Source organism: Phodopus roborovskii, unplaced genomic scaffold (assembly GCF_943737965.1).
Source record: "Phodopus roborovskii unplaced genomic scaffold, PHOROB, whole genome shotgun sequence".
Classification (NCBI taxonomy): Eukaryota; Metazoa; Chordata; class Mammalia; order Rodentia; family Cricetidae; genus Phodopus; species Phodopus roborovskii.
Window position 1 is genome coordinate 5,865,058 of NW_026126636.1, and position 26,020 is coordinate 5,891,077.

General features: G+C 51.6%; 1 protein-coding gene across 1 annotated transcript; it reads left to right on the forward strand.

The window, feature by feature from the left end:
• Positions 1-23,903, forward strand: Spint2 (serine peptidase inhibitor, Kunitz type 2). The gene is made up of 9 exons (XM_051207690.1): positions 1-12; positions 824-893; positions 1,194-1,793; positions 17,300-17,470; positions 20,070-20,129; positions 21,104-21,157; positions 21,684-21,845; positions 21,980-22,018; positions 23,386-23,903. Exons 1-9 carry the CDS (start codon positions 1-3, stop codon positions 23,550-23,552), a joined length of 1,335 nt encoding a protein of 444 aa, XP_051063647.1. The 3' UTR covers positions 23,553-23,903.
• The last annotated feature ends 2,117 nt before the right edge of the window (positions 23,904-26,020 follow it).

The window sequence follows — 26,020 nt, forward strand, 5'->3', positions numbered from 1 at the left end:
ATGGCTCCACTGGTAAAGGGGCTTGGTGCTATGCTAAGGACCTGATTGTCTCAACTCCTGCAAGTGATTCTCAGACCAGTACACACACACACACACACACACACACACACACACACACGTGCACACACAAATAATTTTTTAAAAAGCCACACATGATGAATTTCAGCTTCTGAAGTGGGGCGGCAAAGACAGTACTTGAGAGGCTGAGGCAGGAGGGCAGATGAAAGGTCAAGGTAAGCCCTAGTAGCTACATAGGGAGAACTATCTCAAAGATGGGTTGGGGGAGCATGGAGAGATGGCTTAGCAGTTAAGATCACTGGCTGCTCTTGCAGAGGACCTGGATTCAGGTCTCAGCACCCATGTGGCAGCACAAACCACCTGTGTGGTGCTCAAGCATGCATGCAGGCAAAACACTCATGCACATAAAATAATCTTAAAAGAAAAAAAGATGCATCCACTGCTCCTGATGCTTTTGGTATTTGTTCCTTGTCTTTTCTTTTTTTCATTCTTTTTTCCTTTCTTTTCTTTTTCTTGGTTTTTCCGAGACAGGGTTTCTCTGTGTAGCTTTGGAGTCTGTCCTGAAACTAGCTCTTGTAGACCAGGCTGGCCTCAAACTCACGGAGATCCTCCTGCCTCTGTCTCCCCGGTGCTGGGATTAAAGGCGATCGCTCCTAAGAGCACTGTTTTCGGTGATAATGCGATCATTTAATTACCTAATTATCTTGGCGGTGTCTTCTACCCCGTCAGTTTTGCTTCGTTCATCCGGTTTATGTGCACACTTTTCCCAGAATCCCCGCCCCCCCCCCCCGCCCCGTCTTTCCAGGCAGTCCCCGGCCTGACGGGCCGTCGGGCTGAACGGAGAACCCCTGTGGGCCGGCTCCTATCCCGCACTGGTTTTCACCGCCTCAACCTCTGCCCCTGCTCACTCAACCCCAGGTTTTCCCCATCGCATTCCTGATCACTCTTCCCTCTGCTTCCGCATCACTGCTCGGGGCTGCTCCTGTCTGACGACACGCAGGCCAGTCTGGCGTGGTCACTTCTGAGTCCGGGGCATTTAGTCCAGGCTCAGAGATTGCTGAGTTTAGGCAGGATAAAGCCCTAGCCCGTGCTGGAAGGTGAAAGCAAGGCGAGCAGAAAGCCTTGGGTCCCCAAAGCTGTGCGTGCCTGTGTGTCTGTTGCCCCGGTCCCGCCAGGGCCGACTGGGGGCGGGGCAGACGCAACCACGCCTCCTTCCGTGAGCCGGGGGCGGTCCCAGGTGAAGAGGGAGAGCGGCGGCTCAGGTGCCCGCCCTCCGCGCCTGCGCCGTGTGCGCCCCGCCCCGCCCCGCCCCGCCAGGTGCGCTCCACCCCCAGCCTGGCCGCCGCCGCCGCGGACTTGCCCGCGATCGCCATTCGCCGTAGCGACCCCCGGGCGTTTGGCCGTGTGGAGTCCGAAGTCCCGGGACCGTCGGCGAGCGCCGGGGCGTGTTGGGAACCGACTGAGGCGACGTACGCGCCAAAACCCTGAAAAAGGGGGCTTGCTGGGGTCCGCGCGCCTCGCGGTCCGCCGATCGCCCCCTCCCCTCCCACGCACGCAGCCGCCCCTGAGCTCGCGGGCCTCCAGCGCGGCCGTGGGCTCCCCCACGCCTGCCCGGGACACCCTAACGGCCGGTGGCTCGAGGCCAGGCTCGCGGCGCGGGCGGCAGGTCATGGCGCAGCAGTGTGGGCCGCGGCGGGGCCGGGCGCTCCTCGCCCTGTTAGCTTCGCTGCTGCTCTCCGGGGCCGAGGCGGCCGGCAGAGACCTAGACGTCCACGGTGAGCGCCCCGCGGGCATCCAGGAGGCGGAGGGGGGCGGAGGGGGCCGCAGCCGGTGGGGGGGGGAGCGGCGGATAAAGTGGGGCCGGTGCGCGAAGGAATCGCAGGGTCCTTGGGGATGGCGAGGGGGTGCGGGGGGTGGCGGTGGCGGAGCCAGACCTGCGGGGGGAGCGGCGGAAAGGTGGGGGACACATGAGAGTGAACGGCGAGCGCGGAGGTGTAAGAGCAGGCAAAGTGCCCCTTGGGAAGGGAGCTGAGGGACATTGATCCAGGAAGGCGTGGCGCTGGGCTCTCCGGTGGCAGGAAGTGAGCGAGGAACTCAACGAAGCGGAAACTGCAGGGCCAAAGCAAGCCGGGCTGGGGGTGGGGGCAGCCGGGCTGCAGAAGAAGGTGGGGATTGGTTTGGCTGACCCGCTGGCAGCTTTGGGTACAGGGAAGACGCTCCTAGGACACCTGTTGTTAGGAGGTAGGGCAGCAGCCTTCCGAGTGATATCCGAAGGAAGGAAAAAAGCCGTGGCAGATGAGGAGCTTTGCCAGGGTGCCAGCCAGGGCCTGGGCACCTGGTGGGAGAGAGTGGACATTGGCGTTCAGCAGCCGGGGTCGTCAAGTGTTGTCAGTACTTTAAGGAGCGCTAGCCAGCTTTGAAAGGGTCTCTGTTGAAGGAATCCATTGATTCGCAGACTCGTGGAGTGCCTGCGACAGTGGTGTGGCAGCCCTGGTGATAGGCGTGGACTCAGACAAGACAGGTTCTTCCATCCACAGAGCTTGGATTCCAGTGCGAGAGACCGCGGGCAAACACTCCAGTGCGGAGTCCTTGCCAAAGATTTGAATGACTAAATGGCAACGACAGACAGGTGGGAAGAGGTGATAGGTGGGGGGCACCTAGCTGGGACAGTGTCTGAGTCCTAACAGGAAGCTCGAGGAGGTGGCAATCGTACCAAGATTTTGGGACCAGGGTCCTATGGGAGTAGTGGAGAGCAGAAGCCTTGGTCCATAGTAAACTTGGTCGTCGTGATCAAGGGAAAGACAGGCCCCAAGAAAAGATCAAAAATGAGGAAGGGGAAGAGAGGAGTGAGCAGCAGCTGCACTGCCCAAGGCCTTCTGGTCAACCTGTTGGATGAAAGGGAAGGCAGGCAGCCAGGCAGGCTACCCCTTATGGTAGCTTCTGAGAAATGGTTTATCCCTGTGTATAAGACTGGAGAAAAAAAGTTGGGAATGAGAAGGGCCAGTGGGAAGAGGCTCGGCTCTAGATCCAAAGTCAGGAACTCAGCTGTTGATCATTGTGGCATAAAGCAGCCTCCCGCAGCCCTTAGGAGCTTTTTCAGAGGAAGACATTATTGTCTCTGGCGTTACCTGCCTGTGACGACAGTTGGTTAGGACTTCTCGCTTCTGCATGCTCTCTAAGCCTGGAACCAGCCTGATGTGGTGCTGCCACAGGCCTTTAGAAGGTTGTACCATGCTAATTGATGAGGCTGCGCTCTGCCGAGCAGACCTTGCCTGTTCGCTTTGGTCTGACTGCTGCCGCTGGCCAGACCTGCTGACCTTTCTGAAGTATGGCTGTCTATCTGCGTGAACTACTGCCCTCACTTATCTCGAGTGCTGTTTGTCTGAAAGCTTCAACAGCTTCATCTGAGGCAGGAGGCGGGTGAGTGTGTGTGTGTCCTCTATTTGCTTAGGTTTTTCTGTGAGCAAAGTCATGTGCTCAGGTGATGTGTTTCTCTGGCACATTTTGCTGACCAGTGCCAACAAAGGAAAGTGAAGGAGCGAGAACAGGAGTGATTATGAAAGTCTGTTCATGGAATTTTATCCCCACCAGTGGTCGAGGGGCAGCGGAAAGGTGGTAGGTAGGGCCGGCAGGTAGAGAGTTGAGGTTCTGGAAGCAAAGACTAGAAAACTAGATAGAATGGTGATGACACCGAGGTTCTGGAGAAATCTAAATGTTAGTGTTAGACTGACAGTGATGTAGGGACAAGGTCTTTGGAGGACACACAGAAGAGGCTCATTTGTTTGACTGGAACCACGCACGCACGCACGCACGCACGCACGCGTGAAAACAGACAGCCCCCGAGACAATATACCCCCAGTGAGGGTTCTGGAGAGGAGAGGACCTGGGTCATCAGATGGCACAACCTTCTGATGATGGATGGTTTGGCTTTGTTTTTTTCCACAAGAGGTTAGGGGAGTGTGGAGGGGGAATGGTTTGGAAGCAGGGGTCTAGATTCTGGTAGAGAAAGGTGTCACGGTGGTTCAAAGGCGGTGGAGAGATGGCTCAGTGTTCTTGCAAAGGATCTATCAGTTCAGTTCCCAGGGACCACAGGATGGCTTACAACCATTTGTAAACCCAGCCCCAAGGGACCTGGTGCTCTCTAGATGTCCTCATTCATCAGGTACACAGTTGGTGCATATATATACATGCAGGCAAAACCCCATACATATCAATTTACATTAAATTTACTGTTTCTATTTGTTTTTTAAATAGAGTTTCTCTGTTTAAACAGCTCTGGCAAGCCGAACATTGGTGGTGCACCTATAATCTCAGCATTCGGGAGGCAGAGACAGGCAGATCTCTGAGTTCGAGGCCAGCCTGTTCTACGGAGCAAGTTCCAGGACAGCCTCCAAAGCAATACAGAGAAATCCTGTCTCGAAAAACCAAACCAAAACAAAAATAAACAGCCCTGGCTGTCCTGGAACTTTCTCTGTAGCTCAGGCTGTCCCAGAACTAGATCCACTTTAACTCTGCCTCTTGAGTGCTGGATTAAGTTTTTCAGAGTTCAGAAAAAGACTGACAAATGGAAAGATGCTGGGGTTGGATGGAGACAAGGACTGAGCAGGCTGTTGCGGGTTCATGGAGAGCCGTGAATGGGTGTGGTTGATGTTTTACCTGACTTGGCGGTGTTGTGGCTGAGGGCAGTGGGAAGGGTGTGGTAGCCTCACTTAGGCAAGCAGGGGAAAGCTGGTCTTGCACCTGGTGTTTCTTTCCAGCATTGAGGGAGTCTCAGTCTGCCATGGGGATGCAGGAGGCCCTACAAATAAGATAATTGTGTGATTTCCAAAGTTGGGAATTTCTAATGTTTAAACGTTTTAGTTGGGGTCATTGCCTGAAGATCTGATAGGTAAGACCTGAACACAATTGCAGGCCTGTGTTCCCACATAGACATGGCGCCCATGGGCCAAAGCCAAGAACCTTTGTGAGACAGGACACTTCCAAGTCTCTGATACTCCTCCTCTGTGTTACTTGCCTTCCCTGTATGTCTTGGGCTGTGGCCATATCTCAGGACTGCACTCCCTGTAGTAAAGGAAGTAGTTACCCCGATGGTTCTTGAGGGCCATGCTACTTCCTAAAAGAGGAAAAGCTGCTTTACCAGAGGGTTCAGTTCCTTAGGCCTTGGGTGATCATCCTGATGTTTAAAGGGCCCTGAATTTTTTCTTTTTAGGACCGAGGGTTTGACTTACAGTCTCATCTGTGCCAGGCAAGCACTTTGTATGCTTTTTACATGTATGTTTGTTATTTTGAAGCAGTGTCTTATATGGCCTAGACTGGCCACATGTACATGCTGAGGATGACCTTGAACGGATCTTCCTGCCTCTGCTTTTCTAGTGTTGGGACTATAAGTATGTGTCATCATGCCTGATGGCTTCTTTATTCTGAGGCTGATGCCACGTTGCCTGGGTTGGCCCGGAACTCCTCCGATAGCCTAGGTGGACCTTGCACTTGGGACCTTTTACTTCAGCCTCCTGATACCTGGGATGACGAGCTTGTGCCACCAACCTTGGCTGAAATAGTGTAATTTTAGTCATAATTACAGGGTCAGATAATACACTTTTCCCAAGTTGAAAATTCCCTTAAGAGTCACCACTTAAGTCTAGTTCCTGCTGCCAGGAACTGTTAGCTGCACCTCCGGCATTAGCTATTAATGGTTACTTGATCTGGCTTCTTTGCTGATGGTTCTTGGGAATTTCCATTGGAGCTGAGCCCAGCAATGTTCATTCCAGAGCCTCCGATGACTTTGAAACAGCGTCAGGTTCCATTAGCCTCCTGGGTTAGTTACAGCTTCGCGACACCTAAACTGGCATGCTTTTCCCCCTGTCCCCGAAGCATGCCATTAGTCCCTGGCATTCCTCTCCTTGCTCACAAGGACCCAGATGGTCAGCGTAGCACCTTAGGAGCTGAAGAGTGTCCGGACTTGGTATCAGCTGGACACATTGAAGAGGTGGTTGTCCTGCCCGTGGGCAAGGCTGTTTGAAATACATATTAATTTAGCCAACATATACTTAGTAAGTACCTGCATTATAAAGGATGAGTACAAAGTATATGTCACCTTTAGAACCTCAGGGTTAAACCATTGTTTTGGGAGACTGAGGCAGGAGGATCACTTGAGACAAGCCCTGGGCAATGTGGTGAGACCTCTCTCAAAACAAAAACAGAACAAAACAGCACAAGTCCAGGCGAGGTAGAGGCTGGTCCGCAGTTCAGCGAGTATCAGGCTGGGCTGACAGCATACATGAGTCTCAGCAGACAAGAACGTTTTCAGCAAAACAACCCTGAGTGTCTTCTTGTCCAGGTTCTCCGCTTTCATGAAAAACACTCATGCCAGGCGGTGGTGACGGCGCACGCTTTTAATTCCAGCACTTGGGAGGCAGCGGCAGGCAGATCTCTGTGAGTTCGAGGCCAGCCTGGTCTACACAGCGAGTTCCTGGACAGCCTCTAAAGCTACAGAGAAACCCTGTGTTGAAACTCCCACGCCACCCCCCCCCCCCAAAGAAAAAAGAACAAATGTAAGGGGCGTAAATGTCTCAGAAAACTGAGCCGAAGGACCAGGGGTGTGAGCCCCTTCTCAGCTTCGTGAGGCCTGTCTCAAACACCCTCAACAGAAAATGTTTTCTTTTCGGGGGTGGAAAACACACCAGCTGTGCAGACAGTAGCTCAAGTCCAGCTTCCTTATTTCCCCAGCTTCCCTCACTCTGACCCCCAACTCCTTGTGTGGACTCCTATACCAAGGTGTCATGGTGCAGACAGGTACCGGGCCACTGGAGACAATGCTGTTGTCGCATAGGAAATGCAGCAGGAAGAGGTGCTTCTTAGGGCTCTGTCCTGTTTGGCCCGAGGCTGTTCTGCCTTTGTCTTTCCCGTCAGTCACCTGCTTTGTTGAGTTTTTGCAGTGTCTGTGGCTAGTCCTGCCTTCATAAAGTGTGTAGTCTTTGTTGAAAGCTTTTTGTTTTTCCTTTTTTGGCCAAATGGCAGCAGCCCTGCCTGGGCCCCCAGTGTCACACACCACCCACTGCACCTGGCGGCTTATAACCAGTCTTCACACCTAAGTGCTCAGTACGTGTCAGGAGAGCCTCAGCTTGCTCGCTCTGCTTAGTTTTAGGCAGTGAATGGGGAGGGAAGCAGAATGCATCTGGGATGGGGGTGGGGGGTCCGTGAAGAGGAAGCTAACTGACTTTCTACTTTGTCCAGATAGCCTCAAGATTGATGGAGCGGGCCTGGGGGTAGACTGCTTCCTCAAATGCTTCAAGCCCCCGGCTCGGCTTCCTTAATGCCTATGAACCCACTGTGGTGGCTCTAGTCTGTAATTCCAGCACTCTGCCAGTGGGGTTAGGGGAGGAAGAAAGGGATAAAGGCTATCCTTTGCTACATGGCAATTGAGTTCAAGGCTAGCCTGAAGCCTCTAAGACCTGGTCTCAAAACAAGGGACAAAAGATTAATGGTTCGTTCCACAGCCAGAAGCTAAGTCTGCAGGAAGGCCACAGGCCAGTGCTTACTTACAAATGAATTTGCCAAGAAACACTTTGATACTTCCTAGATACTAAACCAGTGTAAGTCACACAGGGACATGGTGGCTTCATAGGCAGGCCTTTGCTTTACCCACAGCTTGTCTGAAAACTGGGGTTGGGATTTTGACCCGTGTTTCACTGTGTTGTCCATCCTGGCTTTGAACTAGTGAGGTGAAGGGGTTCTCTCTCCTCAGCCTCCTCATTGCAATCGAGGCTTGAACCAGAAAGTGGACTTGCTATACCAAACAGTAGGCTTTCTGCAGGCCTGGTGGTACAGGCCTGCAACCCAAGTACCAGGGAGACTGAGGGAGGAGAAACAAAGCTATAAGCCAGTCGGGACAGCTTCATGAGGCCCTTCCTCAAAATAGAAACTAGAGAGGTCTGGGATGTGGCTCAGTGGTAGAGCCCCCTTGCCTGGCATGTATGAGGCCTGCATTAAGTCTTGGTCCTGTTTTAAAAGTTTATTCTTCCATTAGACTCCTCAAACTCTTAAATTTTCATCTAATGTATGTGTGAGTTTGCCTGCAAGCAGGTGTGTGTGTGCTGTGTGCCCTCGAGGCCAACGGATGCTGTTCTTGCTGGAGCTGTAGTTCTGAGCCGACATGTGGGTGCTGAGAATCAAACCGTGGTCCTGGGGAAGGGCAGCCAGTGCTCAGCCTCTGAGCCATCTCGCCAGCCCCCGTTAAATGTTTTAGATTTTTATTTGTGGGTGCGCATGTGCTCACATGTGTGTGCACGTAGAAGTCAGTTCCCTCCTTCCAGCCTGGCTCTTGGAACTAAACTCCCTCCATCAGGCTTGGAGTAAGCACCCTAGACTACCCACCCACTAAGTGGTCTCAGCTGCAGCGCGCGCATGCTCACATGCACGCACGCACGCTCACACCGGTCACCCTTGTGTGTTGTGTTCTGCAGTATGAATGAGGAAGTAAACGTAAGGAGGAGTGCACTAGTCCTTTACTGGAACAGGTTCCTTCCCAGACTCCCGGCATTCTGCAATCCCTGTTACGTATTTGTGCTGAATGATCCTACTGTGTCATTCCCTTTGGCCAATTCCCTTGTACCTCATATGGCTTATGGCACATGTAAGTCTTAGGACATCGGCCTATTTGCAGATGAGGGAGGGCAAGCACACATCCCCACTTGATGGCCCAGTTTATCCTGAATGGAGATAATTCATACTCCTGCATCTCAGGACAGTCCTTAAGAGCATCCTTACTGGGGTGGTAGCTCTGATGTGAGATCCCAGCGCTCAGGAGGCTAAGGTAGAAGGATGTCGAGTTTGACACAGGCCTGGAAAAGGGGAGGAAAGGCCTTTTCATTCTGACAAGCATCTAGATTCACATAGTGAGTTGAGTGCTCATCCATCTTCCCAAACACTTGTTAAACAGTTTGCTTCCACCCAGGGAGCTCTGCTCTGCCACTAAGCCACACCCCACCCCTAAATAGTCTCTTCAGTGGGCTGGGCTTTGAACCATGCACATGCTAAACAAGAATTCCGTTCTGTGACTGAGCTACATCCCAGCCTTACCTGACAGATATTTCTCAGGTAAGTCTCTGTAGCTCAGACTGCCTGGGACTCACGACCGTCCTCTGATTCCATGGTGTGCAGGAGTGTTGGGGCTAAGGGCACGTTGCACCACACCTGGTGTAAAGTACTTGACGGTGGGGAAAATTTGTGTGTCTGTGTATACATACATATGTGCATGTGGCGTTTCTGGTTTTTGAGACTCTCATATGCCATGATTGGTTTTTAACCATTATTTCTAGCTCATGACTCAATTTTCTTTTCCTTTTTTTTTTTTTTTTTTTTTTTTTGAGACAGGATTTCTCTGTGTAGCCCTGGCTGTACTGGAACTCGTTCTGTAGACCAGGCTGGCCTCGAACTCAGAGATCTACCTTCCTCTGTCTCCTGAGTGCTGGGATTAAAGGTGTGCGCCACTGCCACAACCACAGCCGCCACTACTTGGCTTATAAATACATTTCTAACAAGATTTAAGAAAGCAAGAGCACACACCTTTAATCCCAGCACTCAGGAGGCAGAGACAGGTGGATCTCTGTGAGTTCAAGATCATCCTGATCTACGTAGAGTTTTTGCAGGACAGCAAGAGCTATTCAGACCTTGTCTCAAAAGAAGAAAAAATAGAAAAGAAAACAAAAAGGACCAGGATTATTGGTGGCAGCAATAGGGAAGAGCAGGCAGGAGGCCAGCCTGGGCTACTGTGTGTGTGCATGCACGGTGCGAGCCCGTGTTAAGAGTGTTGGGTGCTTTCCTATGACAGCTCTCAGCTATTCTTAATTCTAGTTCCAGGCATCCAACACCTCTTCTGGCCCTTGAGGCACCAAGCATCTACACATAAAGTAAAGATTTAAAAAGCAATGCCTTCAGGCCAAGTATTGTAGTGCACACCTTTAATCCCAGTGCTTAGGGAGGCAGAGGCAGGCGGATCCCAGTAAATTTGAGGCCAGCCTGATTATAGAACAAGTTCCAAGACAGCCAGGGCTACCCAGAGAAACCTGGAAAAAACAAAGCAAAAGTAATGGCTCCCTGAGACGAGGCCACCGGAGGCTCACTGATGCAGATGCTCACTGTGCAGGCCACCAGTCCTGGGAATCTACACCTTCCAGCCTGACCTGGGGAACCTGGGATTGCTCATAAAGTTCACAACTGGGGGTGGAGCTTGCCTTTTGTTCAGAAAGAGCTGGGTTTATTTCTAGTACTGCAAAGTAAGTGAAAGAGGGGTCGGGAAGAGCTGTGTCCTTGCCTTCTCCCCTCCCTCCCCTCTTCTCCCGTCCCTCCCTCCCCTCTTCTCCCGTCTCTCCCTCCTAGCCCTCCATCTCTCCATGTAGTCCTGGCCGCCTGTGAACTCTGCCTGCTGAGTGCTGGAACTAAAGGCATGCAGCACTGTGCCCCTTTTACTCATGGCATCCTATGTTCCTACATTAAAAAGGAAAAGTCTAAATCATAAGAGTGCGTGAGTGTGGTGGTGCACACCTAATGCCAGCTCTCAGGAGGCAGAGGCGGGTAGATCGTGTAAGTTTGATGTTAGCCTGTGGGCTCCAGGGCACTCTGCCCTCCACTCCTGCCTTGGACATTTTTCTACCCTAGCGCACACGTGTCTATTTTTAACAACTCAGAGTATTCCCTTATCTGGATGTCTTGGATGGTTGTGCTGGCGCAAACAGATGTGTTGGTGGTACTTGTCAGCTGTAGATCTGTGAGCACCGAGCCCTGTGTGAATTAACAGCTGGCCGTGCTCCGTGGAATCTCTGTTCCTTCTCTGTCATCTCTCTAATTTTCTTCCTTACTCTCCTTCCTTGTCAACTCCCACTGCGTAGCCCTGGCTGGCCTTGAACTCACAGAGATCCACCTGCCTCTGCCTCTGCCTCCTGCGTGCTGGTGTTGAAACTGCACCTTCTTGTCCTGCTTAAGTCCGTTTGCTACTTGTGTGGCCTGCGGGCTTCACGATATCTGAAGATCTTTGTAGCCAATAACCCGATTCCCTTTGCTCCTTACCCTTAGGAGTTCTAAGTGGCTGCAATTGGAGCTGAGTTCTGTCTGCACTGCCTGGGTTTCTTGGCAAAGAATAAACTGAGGCATGCCTGGGGTAGGGGATGCAACCCTTCCGAGTCCGAGCTACGGTTCTCACTTCTCAAACTGTAGTATGTCATGCGGTGAATGGCATTTTCTAAGCACTTATCTTTTTAATCTTTCACTAGCATATTTAAGTGTGTATGATGATGTACGGGAGTGGGACCAGTCAGTAGCATACCACTCAGTTACCTCCTTCCACTGCAGGATCTACGGGTCAAACTCAGGTCCTTGGCTTTAAAGGCCAATGCCCCGGCCCTAAATTGCCCCTTGTAAAAATGCCAGCCTCCACCCCCAGAGCGCATTTACAAGGTGTGTGCCTCCTCCCCCAGCAGTTTGTTTTTGAGTATTGAACAAGATCCAGGGAACACTGTGTCGTGATTTGGAAAGTATATGAAATTATGTTTTAATGCATGTAAACGAGGTTTGTTGTAGTGCAGCCATCCATTTGTGCATTGTCTGTGACAGCTTTTATGCTGTCATGCTGGCCTGTGGTGAAGGCAGTTTTCCACAGGCCTGGATGGTCATTACCAGTTTTACTCAGTAATCTGAGGCTGTACGGTAGGTTTGATTGTGAGCCTCTGAGGTCCATGAACTGAGTACTGGGGATGGCGAGCAGGCCCAGCTGCTGGCCCAGCTGCTGAGATGGCTGTGTGAGTTAACTGGTGCTTGGGTTCCTGATGCTTTTGACCACTCGCCATTCCCCACCTGGCTAACATAGGCAGCAGAGCTTGTGGTTTTCACTGCCCCTCGTCCACCCGTCCTTGGGACAACCCGTGGGACCACTTACGGGAATCAGTAAAGAGTAATAGAGGGGCTGCAGAAAAAAACAAAATGTACCTGAGAGACGGAAGTGAAGTTCCACACTGCTAGGGGAGCCGGCCATGGGACACTGCCCTCATTAGCGGCTTGCAAAGGCGTCAGCGTGATATCCCGGGGAGTGAAGACAGCAGACTTTAGAGTAAAGCAGCTCAGGGCAGAGCTTTATTTTTTTGTTTTAAATGTAGTTCACCAGACAGCCCTGGCTGTTCTGGAACCCACTGTGCAGTCAGGCTGGCCTGGAACTCCTGAGTGCTGGGTGTTAGGTCCTAGGATTAAGAGTGTGTAACTGCTTATCCACCCCTGCCATACCCACCCTTAGATCAAGTTCTGGACACTGCAGGAGAAAAGGTTAAAATATTAAAAGTGGTTCTAGACTTGGAAAAGGCCAAGTGAGGAGGCCTGTGCCATGCGTCGGAAGTATGGCGAGAGTACCAGAAGTTCTGTTATGTGGGGGAAGGAATACACTTCATTCGCAATGTTAATAAGAAGCAGCTGGATGTAGGGTAATGTCCGTGAGTTCCAGGCCAGCCTGGTCTGCATAGTACGGCCAGGGTTAGCGAGGCTACTCAGCAAGGCACTGTCTCACACAAAATGGAATATGCTATCTATGTAAATATCTGTTTTATATCTATGACCACACTGTTTGTTTTGATAACTTGTTTTATTTTGAGACAGGTGCTCACTGTGGGTGCAGACTGGCCTCCCTATGTCCTGAGTGCTGGGGTACAATTGTGGCGATGTAACAAATATTAAAGATGACATGTGTATGATTGCTTTTCATGACCCCACAACAACCCGAGGCAGTTGTTCCCTGTTTGCCACGAGACCCTAACAAGAAATATATATTAATCTTTGTTCTGGAGAAACGGATGGGCGGGGCCGAGCTTCAGGTGGCTGTGTATGTGGATCATGAGGGTGAGTCCACAGTCCCCTCAGGTGTGTTTAAGTGGGCTGCACTCATGCACATCTGTGATCTGCCAGTCTGTTTGGAAAATCTGTTTTGTTTTGAGAAGTTTGGCTGTGTAGCAACTGTCAGAATGGGGTCAAGCGGTAGAACCCTAAGAAATGAATTGTTCTGTGTTTTAAAAGTAAATTTGAGCAGGGCAGTGGTGGCGCACACCTTTAATCCCTGTGCTCTGGAGGCAGAGGCAGGCAGATCTCTGTGAGTTCGAGGCCAGCCTGGTCTACAAGAGCTAGTTCGAGGACAGACTCTAAAGCTACACAGAGAAACCCTGTCTCAGAAAACCAAAAATAAATAAAAAAGTAAGTTTGGAAGCTGGGGTGTAGCTCAGTGGTAGAGCTTTTGCCTCACACACCCCAGGTTCCGGTTCCTGGCTGCACACGTCTTTCAAGAGCAGACTGAATGGCCGTAGGGACAGAATGAAAGAAGTCTGGTGTTTGGAGTAGGTGGAGGCGTACACAAGTGTAGTCTCAGCACTTAGGAGGTTGAGGCTTGAGTTCAAAGCCAGCCCCGGGTTCTGTGTGAGACGCTGCCTCAAAAAAGGAAAGGGCTGGGAGTAGTGGTGAATCCCAGCCCTGGTGGAGGGGAGTAGACAAGAGAACCCTCCTTCAGAGCCACCCACAGCTACACAGAGCAAGCTCAAGACCAACTCTAGTTACATAAAACCGTTTCATCGAAAAAGAAAGCACGGAGACCCAGATGGTTGTTACTTCACTGGGAGGGGCAGATGGGAAGAAAGGCTTGGGGACATTGCTCTGTGGCAGAATTGCCTACCACATGTGAGGCCCCAGATTGAGTGATAAAGCGTAGAAGCGATACACGATACACCGGTGTTAGAGTGTTCCATGTCCCTCTAGGATATTTGGTATGTTCCTAAAGGGAACTTGCATTGCAGCTGCAATATTTGGGGAAAAAAAAAGGTCTGTCTTTTGGAGCCTATAAAACACACTGGTGATGCTGGAGCCCAAACTTTGTGTAATGTCCTTGTTAAAGGTGACAGGGGTGGTGCTTGGTGGCCCCCAGTTCTTGGGAGGCTGTGGTTTGAGACTAGCCTGGTCTACATAGAGTTCCAGGAAGGGAAGCTACAGAAACCCTCTCTCAAAAAAAAAAAAAAAAAAAAAAGTAAACAATTCCTTCCACTTGGCAGAGAGGAGTGAAGTCATGTGAACTGTTGGCAGATTGTTTTGGTTTAAACTAATGACCCGAGAACCAGAAGAACCAGTTTCCTTTTCATGGCATTCCCAGACACCAGTCTGTAATGGGACAGCAGCTTATGTCCTGTGAATGCCTGCCAAATTCAGGTTTGTTCCCTTCAGCTTCTTTCTGGTTTTCATGGGGAGAAGGGGTAGGAGGTATGAAAGACAGACAGACAGACAGACACACACACACACACATACACACACACACACACACACACACACACACACACACACACACACTTGTTCTGTTCCCCTGACTGGCCTAGAACTCAGTTTGAGTAGACCATGCTAGGCTTCAGTCTGAGGTGATCCTTGCCTCTGCCTCCTGAGTCCTGGAATTAGGAATGGATGACCGTCTGGCCAGCCTCCTCGATTTTCTCACTGGATTTGGAATTGATAGAAGTAGTTTTGTAGCCTCGGTTGGGTGTGCCTGTAATCCTGGCATTTGGGAAGCTGAGGCTAGCTTAGGCCACTTGTAAAGACCCTGTTCCAAACAACATTGTGTTTTGGTGTGTGTGAGTGTGCCAATAGGACTTGAGGCCACAGTGTAGCTCACAGGTAGAGTGCTTGTCTAGGCCCTGAGCTCTTTCTCAGCACGGAAAAGGAGAAATAACAGGGGACATACCTTTCGTGCTTACCTGCAGATACCCAGGCCAGTCATGTTTCTTTTTCCGTGACAGGGTCTCTCTGGCTGGTCTGGCACTGGCTGGCTGTGTAGACCAGGCTGGCCTTAAACTCGAGAGCTGCCTGCCTCTGCCTTCAGAGTACTGGGACAAACAGTGTGCCCCATAACACACAGCCAAATCATTTCCTCGGTCTTTTTGTTTAACAGTCAAAGCCCTTATTAAGAAATAACTTGCTTCGATGATGAGCCTTCCAGCCCTTGCTAGCTAGCGCTTGGCATGTGCTGTCAGTGAGCAGAAGCGAACCCTGCAACCGAGAGCAGAGGCCTCAGATTGTGATAAAGGCCCAAGGAATGTTGGCTTCCTGGTAGCTCTGCCTTGTGTTTTCACTGTGCCTGTTGGTGTCGGCTCAGCCCCTGCTGCCCTGAGGAGCCCCTGCCCGGGCACCTGGGCTCGGAACAGATCAGTGACTTTAGATCTCCTCTCCAAGCTTCAGTGCCCATGTTTGGAAGCAGAGGGTGTTGTTTGCGATTCTGCTTCATTGTGAAGATTACGTTTGTTTCCTCTATTTAGTGTGTATTTGTGCATATGTGCTGTCTCGGAAGCATGCCACAGCATTCGAGGTCAGAGGAGAACACCTTTTGGGAGTGGATTCTCTCCCGCTCTGTAGGTTCCAGGGATTGAACTAAGCTTGGCTGTAAGTGCTGAACCATCTTGCCAGTGTTCTGGTTTTAGGGGTTTGTTGTTTTGGTTTGGTTTTTTTCCAGTCTCCTGTGGCCATACTAGCTTTGAATTCACTGTGTTGCTGGGTGACATTAGCTTTAAATCCCTGATCCTCCTGCCTCTACCTCTCATGAGCTGGGATTATGGGTGTGTACCAGCACACTGTACCTAAAGCCACGGAAAGCAACAGCACAACCGCACTCGGTGGCCTCCAGGACGCTCGGCTTAGCCTGACTCCTCTAGCACTGGGTCCCCTCATGTTTTCAGAACGGGAGCCTCCTGGGACCTGGGGCTCTCCATTTTGTGTTGTTGTTAGCAGCGTTGACTGCCACCTGACAGTGTGGAGGTTGGGCCAAATCGAAACCAGAAGATTCTGCTCCGTGTGTTTACTCTGGGCATTGTTGATCCATCATGTGTGTTGTGACCTTTGGCATGTTGTCAAAAGCATCTGTTGCAGGTGAATGCCAGCTGGTTCTTTTTCTTTTCTTACTGAGATAGCCTTGAACCCACTTACTAGGCAAGTATGTTACCACTGAGTGGCTCTTCTGGGTTTTTTTAAGTTTTGAAACAGGATCTTACTAAATTCCTCAGGCTGGCCTTGAACTTTCCATCCCTCTGGTCCTTGCTCCAGGTAGTTAGGATTATAGACCTGTGCCATGAGCCTTGCTGGAGAGATGGTTCACGTCACAGGCATGAGGACCAGCACCCATATGAAAGCCAGGAGTAGCAGCAAGCATCCCTAACCGTGCCCATGCTGGGGGAGGGCTGGGAGTGATATGTGCCACTGCATCCAGCCTTCTGGGGGATTCCAGATCATCAGGGTCGTGCTAGTCCTTTTACCCGCTGAGCCACCTCACTGACCCTGAAATTTTCCTTTTCTGCCAGTTAGTTGAGATTAATTGGCGTGTACGGGAGTTGCTGAGGGGAAGGTTTTGTTTTGCGCAGTAGCAATGTGTTGTGTCTATAGATTGGCGTGTTGAGAACATCTGGGTCCATGCCTATCATTGTAGCATTTTGAGACATAGAGCGGTAACAGAAGCATAAACCTGCCCTGTATGTGTATGTTTTCCAAGATTCTCCCCAGTGGAGGAATAAACTTGACACAAGCAGGCGGGAGAGGAACAAGAGCAGCCCGTGAGCACACGCACAGCTCCGGGACAGTTGGTGCTCATCAGAGTGGCCTCCAGTGTGCCGCTGCAGAGGCAGACATGGGATCTGCTCGGCTCTGGTGGTTTTCCATCCTTGAGGCCCTCCAACAGAACAACTCCTTTAGATCCAGCCTTTCTCTTGCCTTGGCCACAGCAACCTAACCAGCCTCTAACAGAGACTGCAAATGTGTCTCACTGGAATACTGTGGTTGGTATTTTTCCCTTTGATTGGAGTGGAGCAAACCTTAGGACTCCCTGGGACCCAAGCCCACAAGCTGGGTTGCCCTTTAGAGGTGAGAAATTAGTTAGGAAGCTTGTCTCTGAGGTTCTTGGGTTTGAGTGTAGATGTTTGTATATGATTGTCTTTGTAGGAGGTGTAGGGTCTAGAATCTAGGGCTTGCCATGGGTCTAGCTGTGCTCTGTTGAGCCAGGACAGAAGCCACCTGCAGCTGCAGCTGCATCACGTGCCTTGGACTTTCTTTCCATGTGAGGAAGACAGAATTGGGGCTGGCTTTGGGACCAGGTCAAGAGAAATGACAGGCCCAGAATACTCCACTTTTCCCTTGGAGTATCCGGAAGACCCCAGACTTCCTCCTGTAGAATAAGTGTGCGCCCTTTGGGCCCGGACTGCCGCCATCAATCCACATGGGTTCTGTTTTGTTTCAGAGTCTTGTGGAGTTTCGAAGGTAGTGGGGAAATGCCGGGCTTCCATCCCCAGGTGGTGGTACAATGTCACTGCTGGGTCCTGCCAGCCGTTTGTGTATGGAGGCTGTGAAGGAAATGGCAATAACTACCAGAGCGAGGAGGATTGTCTTGGGAAGTGTGCTGGTGTCACTGGTAAGGCTGGAGCTTGGAAAATGCGATGTTTAGGGTTCATCGCTAGGATGGTGACATCTTCTGTCTGCGGGTCTTCACTTGGTCCAGAACCTGGAATTGGGTGGGATCCAAACCAGGCTTTCCACTTCCTACTGGAAAGAGCCCAGCTACCACCTGGCCTCCTCGCCCACTGCCACAGGCCCTTGTTCTCCAGGTATTAGGGCTTTTTTTTTTTTTAACCTTTGAGACCTGAAAAGCTCACAAAGCCATGTCAGAAGTTAGCTGGGGTATGCGCCCTGAAATCTTATGAGACTCTGGGAAGCCAAGACAGCATTGACCCTTACAGGTCAAATAAAACCTGAAGCCCCAGCAGCCCCTGATCTCTCCCTGCTGTCCCCAAGTCGAGGGCCTAGCTGCCCACAAAGATTTTGCGCAGCCTTTCCTAGCGTGCAGATTTGCCTGGTGACCTGAAACTGTAATGAGTCTCTACGTTGAGCCCCAGTATTTCACAGTCAGTCCCCCACAAACAGTGATGTTTGTGGTTTGCTGGCCCCCCTCTCCCTCTCTCCCCCCCCCCCTTCTCGGCTTTGAGCTATGCATTCAGAAGTCAGATCAACATCTTGAGGTGATGTGAAGACATGGGCAGTGGCCTCAGATCTACTGCAGTGGGCACAGTGCACAAGCCAAGCGAGCATGGGGAAAGACAGTTTGCTTGTTTGGGGAATTGGAGAGATGGGGAACTGGAACTGATTTTAGAGTTTTGACATGTGGTTTTAGCGTATCATCCAAGCAAGTCTCAACTCTTTATCTTACTGTTTCTGCCTCTCGGGTGCTTAGTTTATAGGTGCCTGCCACCATGCCTAGCTAGGGTGTGATTTTAGAGGGTGCAGACCAATCCTTCACCTTTTGGGTGATTACTGGTTCATCTAGAAACTGAGTGCAGAAAATGTCATTTTCGTGTGTTTTCCTCTTCGCTGTAGGGGGAAGAGTTGGGGAATGTTGATTGCTCCCCTTTGGCGTGTTGTGACCATCTTAGAAAGAGGGTTGAAGTGAGCATGAGCAGGAGGCTGTGGGCACAAGGCACTCACTATTCCCTTGGACATGGTCCAGAACCCGATCCCAGCTGCAAGGGCCTGGACAGCTCTTGGTGGGCATTTGGTCTCTTGGCAGCCTCATGGGAAGGAATCTGTAAGGCAAGCGGAAAAGTGCCAAAGAGACTGGTCTCTGGAGTCCTTTGCCAGTTCTGTTGCGGATGTGTGCCGGTTTATTAACCTGTAATAGGAACTAGAACCTCCCAGGGGACCAGACTGTGCCTGTGCCTGAATTCAGTCTACAGTGCCCTGATGAGGCAGATTGAGGGGAGCTGGCTGACTAGGTAACTGCTGGATGACATCAGGCCAGGCCAGCTCTAGGCATTTCCATCTAGAGACAAAAACTACCTCATGTTACCCAGCTGTAAAATTGAGAGGCTAAGGCAGGTGGATTCCAGGAGTTAAGAGACCAGGGTGGGCAATGTAGCAAGGTCTTCTGTCCAAAAAAGGAACATCCACACACCACATAAGAAAAAGTGGCTGTTTTGAAGTTTGTTGTTCCCCCCCCAATTGGGACAAGGCCTCTCTGTATTGCTAGGCTAGCTCTTTGACTGTCTTGTTCAGCCTGCTAAGTAGGTGGGACTACAGGTCTGTTTCCATGCCTAGGATGTCTTCTCTACCATTCTAAGTGTGTGTGGAGGGTTCAGCAGTATTAAATACATTGCACTGTTCTGTGCCTTTAAGAATTCTGGATAAATAAAATACAAACTGGGTGTAGGAAGATTTCTCCAAGTCTGGGGTCAGTTGGAGTGACAGAGTGATAACCTGCCTCAAAAAATCAAAATAAGGAGCTGGAGAGATCTTAGTGTTAAGAACATTTACTGCTCTTACAGAGGACCAGGGTTCAGTTCTCAGCGCCCACACCAGGCAGCTCACAACTGCCTATAATCCCAGTTCCTAAATCCAACCCTTTTTGGCTTTCTCTGGCATCTGTAGGCAGGTGGAAACTCTAAAGTGATGCTCATTCAGGCATGCACACATTTTTTTTTTAACATTTAAAAGAAAAGTGCCCCTACCCAATAATGTAGAGGCAGCTCTATGTGAGAAAGGCACGCCCACTCCCAGGTGTGTCTAACCCTTTCCCCAAGCATCTCCATTCATCTCTGTTTGCTTAAGGTCTGTGTTCAAATGGGGGCAGTGAGATGGCTCAGGGGGTAGAGGCCAGGCCTGGAGACCTGAGTTAGATCCAGGAACCAGCAGGTCAAGGAGAGAACTGGCTCCTTCGCGTGTGCTCCATGGCATAGACATGCACGCATGCACACCACGTAATTTTAAGTATAGCTAAAAGACTTTAAAGATCTATGTTAAAAACGTCATAACCCCAACTCGACTTCCAGAGAGAGTGTGCGTATAGATGGGCTCAGCAGGGTACGTGGCCCTGGACCCCTGACTGTGTAAGTCTTGCTAACTCCTTGGACAGTGCCAGTTCTCACGCAGCCCAGGGCTCCCGGGAAGGGAGCTGAGGGCAGGTTGTGCACACAGGGCCACACTTGATGGTGTTTTTCTTTCCTGTTCTTTGTCCCTCACAGAGAGCACCATTGATGGCGTGGCCAGGAACGGGAATGGAGCCGACTCTTCTGTCCTGAGTGGTAGGTGCCTAAGACCCAGGCGGAATGAAGGAAACCCGGGTGACTGAAGGGACACTTGTCACTGGGAATTGTAAAGTGCTTCTGCCTGTGCCTCCAGTGTTCCAGCCAGGCACGGGTTGGGCTGAGGGCTTCTGCTTGCCCGGCCACCTGGCTGTGTGAGGCTCAGGCCCTGCCTTCCAGGCTGAGCCTGTGTGTTGAGTCCTCTGCTCCCCCCTGGGGTTGCTGTCTCCCCGCTGCTAGAAGTCCCTTGCCCTCTGCCACCCACCCCTCTGTCCTCTGCTGCCCTTCATCTAGAGCTTTGTGTTAGTTTGCTTTGTAGTGCTGGCGGTAGCCGCCCTGCTCCTCTTTTATGCTTAAGGGACTCTGCGGCAGGAGCCTGGGTGAGTGGTCCCTACTAGCGATTGTACCCTTGGGGTTAGGGCCCAGGCTAGGGGCCCAGGAGGGCCAGCATACCTGCCCTTCCACAGGGGGAGGGAACTCTGTACCCTGATGGAGACAACCCCCTCCCTCCCAGAGGCCAGTCCCATGCACCACAGTTGGGGCCCGGGTCCTCCATCTCTGACAGCACATGTGGGAGTTTGGTGCCTGCCGGTGCCCCACAGGCTTACAGGAAGCCATGGTCAGGCTAGAGCACTCCCGTCCTTCCAGGCCCTTGTTGGCTGTTTAGGACCCTGCATGGTAACCCTTATTTCCAGCCTATCTCTGAAGGAAATTTCACCAGTAAAGTCTCTGGGTGTGTCACCTCAGAAACATGGCTGAGGTTAGTTTCCATGGTAACCACTGCAGTGGCAGGAGTCCCTCCTACCTCCAGTGTGCGTCCAGTGTGTCCTGTGCTCCAGAGGACATCGGGTCCAAGGGATATGTCCACCCCTTTAATGGTGACCCTGCCTATGCTGCCCCCATGGGCCCTTTACACTCAGCCCTGCTAGGCCAATTGTCCTGTGTCCCTCCTAACCAGACTTCTCATGTTGCAGCTCCCAGGAAGCAGGGTGCTGAGGACCTCTCTGGAGAGATCTTCAACTATGAAGGTATAACTTCCAGACTGTGTCCTTGTGTGTCTGGCATTGAGACTCGCTAGGAGGAAGTGGTAAGCAGGGCCTCCAGACCTGCCAGGTAGTTGTACTCTAGAACTGGGATTGGGACAGCGGGTATCAAAGCATCAGTGTTCCAGCAGAGCGAAGGCAGCAGACTCTGTGCTTCTAGAACTAACCCACACCCTACACGTTAATTCTAACAGCTCTGTGCTGTGCATAGGAGATGCTTCCTGTATGTAATTCCCGTGTGTAAAGTGAAGGTCTCAGGACAGAGCACGCGCGCGCACACACACACACACACACACACACACACACACACACACACACACACACACACACACACCAAACAGATAAAGTGTCCAGCCAGTGTCACTGGGCCACACTGGCATCTGACCCACAGGCCTTTCTTCGTGCAGGTGGCAATCCTGCTGAGCTGTCTGTTTAGGCGTTCTAGCCTTGGCTCCGCTTCTCATGGCCTTGCTGATTTGTCCTCCTGAAGCTTCCTTACTCTTGCTTCCAGAATACTGTGTCCCCAAGGCCGTCACTGGGCCTTGCCGCGCAGCCTTCCCTCGCTGGCACTACGATACCGAGAAGGGTTCCTGTGACAGCTTCATCTATGGTGGGTGCCGAGGCAACAAGAACAGCTACCTCTCCAAGGAGGCCTGCATGCAGCGTTGCTCTGGCAAGTCACCTGACCCCGTCCCTCCCCGAAAGAGCTCCTGGGAGGCCTCAGTGTGCAGGACGCTGAGGGGACCCACTTTTGTCCCTGAGGATGGAGAGCATGGTGTGCTGACCTCAGATTTGTGTTCTCTTTAGGCAAACAGACGTATCCTGTTCTGACCCCTGGGATAAAAGGTAAATGGCCTCTTAGCCTTCTCTCCCTGCCACTGGCCTCGCCAGCCATGTTTCCTTCCTTCCTCCTTCTTCTTCTTTTTTTTTTTTTTGTTTTTTGTTTTTTGTTTTTTGTTTTTCTAGACAGGGTTTCTCTGTGGTTTTGAGACTGTCCTGGAACTAGCTCTCGAACTCGCAGCCAGCTATATTTTCTGCCCTGCTTATAATATTCCATGATGGAATGTCCTTGTGGCAGAGTGCTGTGTCTATATGGAAGTGGCTAGGCAGCTTGGAACTTTGGACAGTTGTCCTATAGTGAACCCTATACAAGTGGAGGCTGAGCCTGAACCCCTAGGCAGCTTGTTTGGACCACAAGGTGTGCCTGGCAGACAGGCCTACCCTATAGAGTCCACACACAAGCCTGAGGGTTACCTCAAGTTTGGGGGGGACTTAACTGCCATGGGGCATGGTGAGGTGGTCAGGGGTGTCAAGAAGCAGTCTGGCCTGGTGAGGAGACCCTGTGCTCTCTCCCACTTCTGTTTCTGAGCCTGTGTGTGGGCAGTGAGTGCTCTTATGGACCTGGCGGACTGGCTTGGCCTCTTTCCTGATCTTTTTCCTTGTTGAGGAGCCAAGACCTGGCTTACAAGTCTGCCTAGTTCTAGAAGTAGAATCTGGTTCTCAAGGCTGGGGCTGGAAAGGTGCCCAGGTCTTGGGCTGGTTGTGGGTGGAGTTTGGCAGGGGATTGCTCCAAAAGGCAGATAGATCCAATAGCCAGTGCAGGAGGGGAGCCAGGTAAATGTCACAGGAAGTCACATGCCTGAGATGGAGCTCCACCTGGAAAGGAAGCATCTTAACTGACCTGTGGGGCAGCTGCTATTACTCACCTGCAATTAGGAGCCCTGAGGTCCCTCCCAGTACTGCTGGGTACACCCTCACCTGCCAGGCTTCATTGCTCAGGCACCTGCAGGGGCTCATCTGTTGCCATTCAGGAGTTCGAGGCCAGACTCAGGCACACAGGAAGTTTAAGGTCATCCTGGGCCCTTGAGACCTTGTCTCGGATAACCAAAATAGGGCTGGTGAGATGGCTCAGCAGGCAAGGGCACTCGCTTCCAGATGTGACAACCCAGGTTCCATCCCTAGCACTCAAATGGTGGCTCAAACCATTAGTAACATTAGTTAAGGGAATCCATGCTGGCAAACACACACAAACAGAATTATCAAGTACAAGAGCCATTCTGTACACGAGGCATTGCAGGGAACCACGCTGGCAGGCAGTCCCTCCAGAGTCTCAGGTTGAGGAGGACATCTGGTCCTCTCTGGAGTCCTCTTGGGTCACCCTGCTGCCCCTCTGTCCATGTCCCCTCATCTTACCTGTCCCCTCTTACTCCTAGCGGTGGTCCTGGTGGGGCTGTTCGTGATGGCCCTGATCCTCCTCCTGGGGACTTCTGTGGTCTGCCTGGTCCGTGTGGCACGCAGGAAGCAGGAGCGTGCTCTCCGCACTGTCTGGAGCACCGGGGATGATAAGGAACAGCTGGTGAAGAACACGTGTGTCTTGTAAAGGCCCCGATGCTGGGAGAGCCAGGGGAGGTGCACACATGCTCCTATAAACATAGTGAGGTCTTTAGCGGAGTTTGCTCTTTGTTTTCCCGTGGCAGGGAGAGCAGGCAGCCTCTTCTGGTCCTGTTTGTCTGCTTACCCCCCTGACTTCTGTCCTCTCAACAGCTCCCTTAGCCGCCACCATTGCCTCCTTTAGCATCACTGCATCACTAGTATTCCTGTTCTGGTACCTTGCTTTGTTTGATTTATGTGGGTTTTTTTTTTAATAGATAAAGGTTTTTTAAATTGGGATTCTGAAAGAAAAGATGTATGTTTAATGAAATGGGACTTTTAAAATAAAATTTACTACGTAGTTTGCTTGCTTGCTTGCTTGTTTGTTTGTGACTAATGACATCTGCTAAGTCTCTCTCAGGACTCAATGTAGCATCTGCAGACCGGCTTTTTGTTCGTGTCCATTTTGGAGACAGAGTATGTTTTTTCTTTCTTATACCACACAGGGTCCTGTGTGTCTCAAGCTGGCCTTAAGCTCTTATGACCTTGCTTGCCAGCTCCTAAGTGCCAACATTACAGGTGTGTGTCCCTGCCTAGACTATTGACGATAGAACCCAGTATTTCCTCTGTGATGGGCAAGAACTCACTGACAGCTGCACCCCAAAGACCCTCAAAAACTTTTTTTAAAGATTTAATTTGGATAGGTGGTGGCGGCACACACCTTTGATCCCAGCACCCAGGAGGCAGAGGCAAAAGATTTGTCATTCTGTGAGTGTAACTGTTTTGCCTGCATGTATGTCTGCACCATGTACATGCCTGCCTGGTACTTGCAGAGGCCAGAAGGTATTGGATCCCTGGGATTGGAGTCACAGATGGCTGTAAGCCACCATGTGGGTGCTGGGAACTGAACCCAGGTACTCGGCACAAGCAGCCCTCACTGAGCCAGCTCTCCAGCTCCTCCTTTTCACACTTTGGAAATCCCGGCCACATTCCTGAATAATCACTGACCCACTGAGGAATAGCTGTGTACAGCTGTGGTTAGTGTCTCAGTTTCGATTGCTGTGAAGGGACCATAGCAGCTCTTATAAAGTATAAAGGAAAGCATTCCATTGGGGTGACGGCTTACAGTTCAGAGGTTCGGTTCATTGTGGGAGGGATGGCAGTGTGCAGGCAGATGTGGGGGATGGCAGTGTGCAGGCAGATGTGGGGATGGCAGTGTGCAGGCAGATGTGGGGATGGCAGTGTGCAGGCAGATGTGGGGATGGCAGTGTGCAGGCAGATGTGGGGATGGCAGTGTGCAGGCAGATGTGGGGATGGCAGTGTGCAGGCAGATGTGGGAGGGATGGCAGTGTGCAGGCAGATGTGGGGATGGCAGTGTGCAGGCAGATGTGGGGATGGCAGTGTGCAGGCAGATGTGGGAGGGATGGCAGTGTGCAGGCAGATGTGGGAGGGATGGCAGTGTGCAGGCAGATGTGGGGATGGCAGTGTGCAGGCAGATGTGGGGATGGCAGTGTGCAGGCAGATGTGGGGGATGGCAGTGTGCAGGCAGATGTGGGGATGGCAGTGTGCAGGCAGATGTGGGGATGGCAGTGTGCAGGCAGATGTGGGGATGGCAGTGTGCAGGCAGATGTGGGGATGGCAGTGTGCAGGCAGATGTGGGGATGGCAGTGTGCAGGCAGATGTGGGGGATGGCAGTGTGCAGGCAGATGTGGGGGATGGCAGTGTGCAGGCAGATGTGGGGGATGGCAGTGTGCAGGCAGATGTGGGGGATGGCAGTGTGCAGGCAGATGTGGGGGATGGCAGTGTGCAGGCAGATGTGGTGCTAGAGAAGGAGCCGAGAGTTCTATCTACACCCTGAATCACAGGCAGTAGGAAAAGAGAGACACTAGGCCTGGCTTGAGCATTTAAAACCTCGAAGGCCATCTCCAGTAACACTTCAACAAGGCCACACCTACTCTAAAAGGACCACACCTCCTAATAGTGCCTCTCCCTGAGCCTAAGGGGGCCATTTTCATCCTCACCACCTCAGAGGGTGTGTGTGGGTCAGCACTGGCTGATGGGGCCTCCAAGTGAGGCTTGCTTGGCCATGCCACCTTACCTCCCCGTGGGCTTCCTTTCCCGCCTGGACTCTCATGGAAACTCCTTATGCTCCAAAAGTCCTGAGGCATGACCCTGGTACACTGATATCTCTTGGGCCACCCTCCTGGAAGTACGCACAGCCCTTGCTTCCCTGGCATATGGTTAGAGTCTGGCCTGGAGGTCGAGGTGCATGCCTGTAATCCTGGCACTCAGAAAGCAGAGGGAGGAGGATCACTGGTTCGAGGCCAACCTGGGCTATACAGTGAGACCCTGACTCAAAGATAGAAACTTTGGGCCAGAGAGACGGCTTTTGCAAAGGACCTGATTTCAGTCCCCAATAACCACATGGTGGCCCTCAACCATCTGTTTTCTAGTTCCAGGAGATCCAGTACACAAACA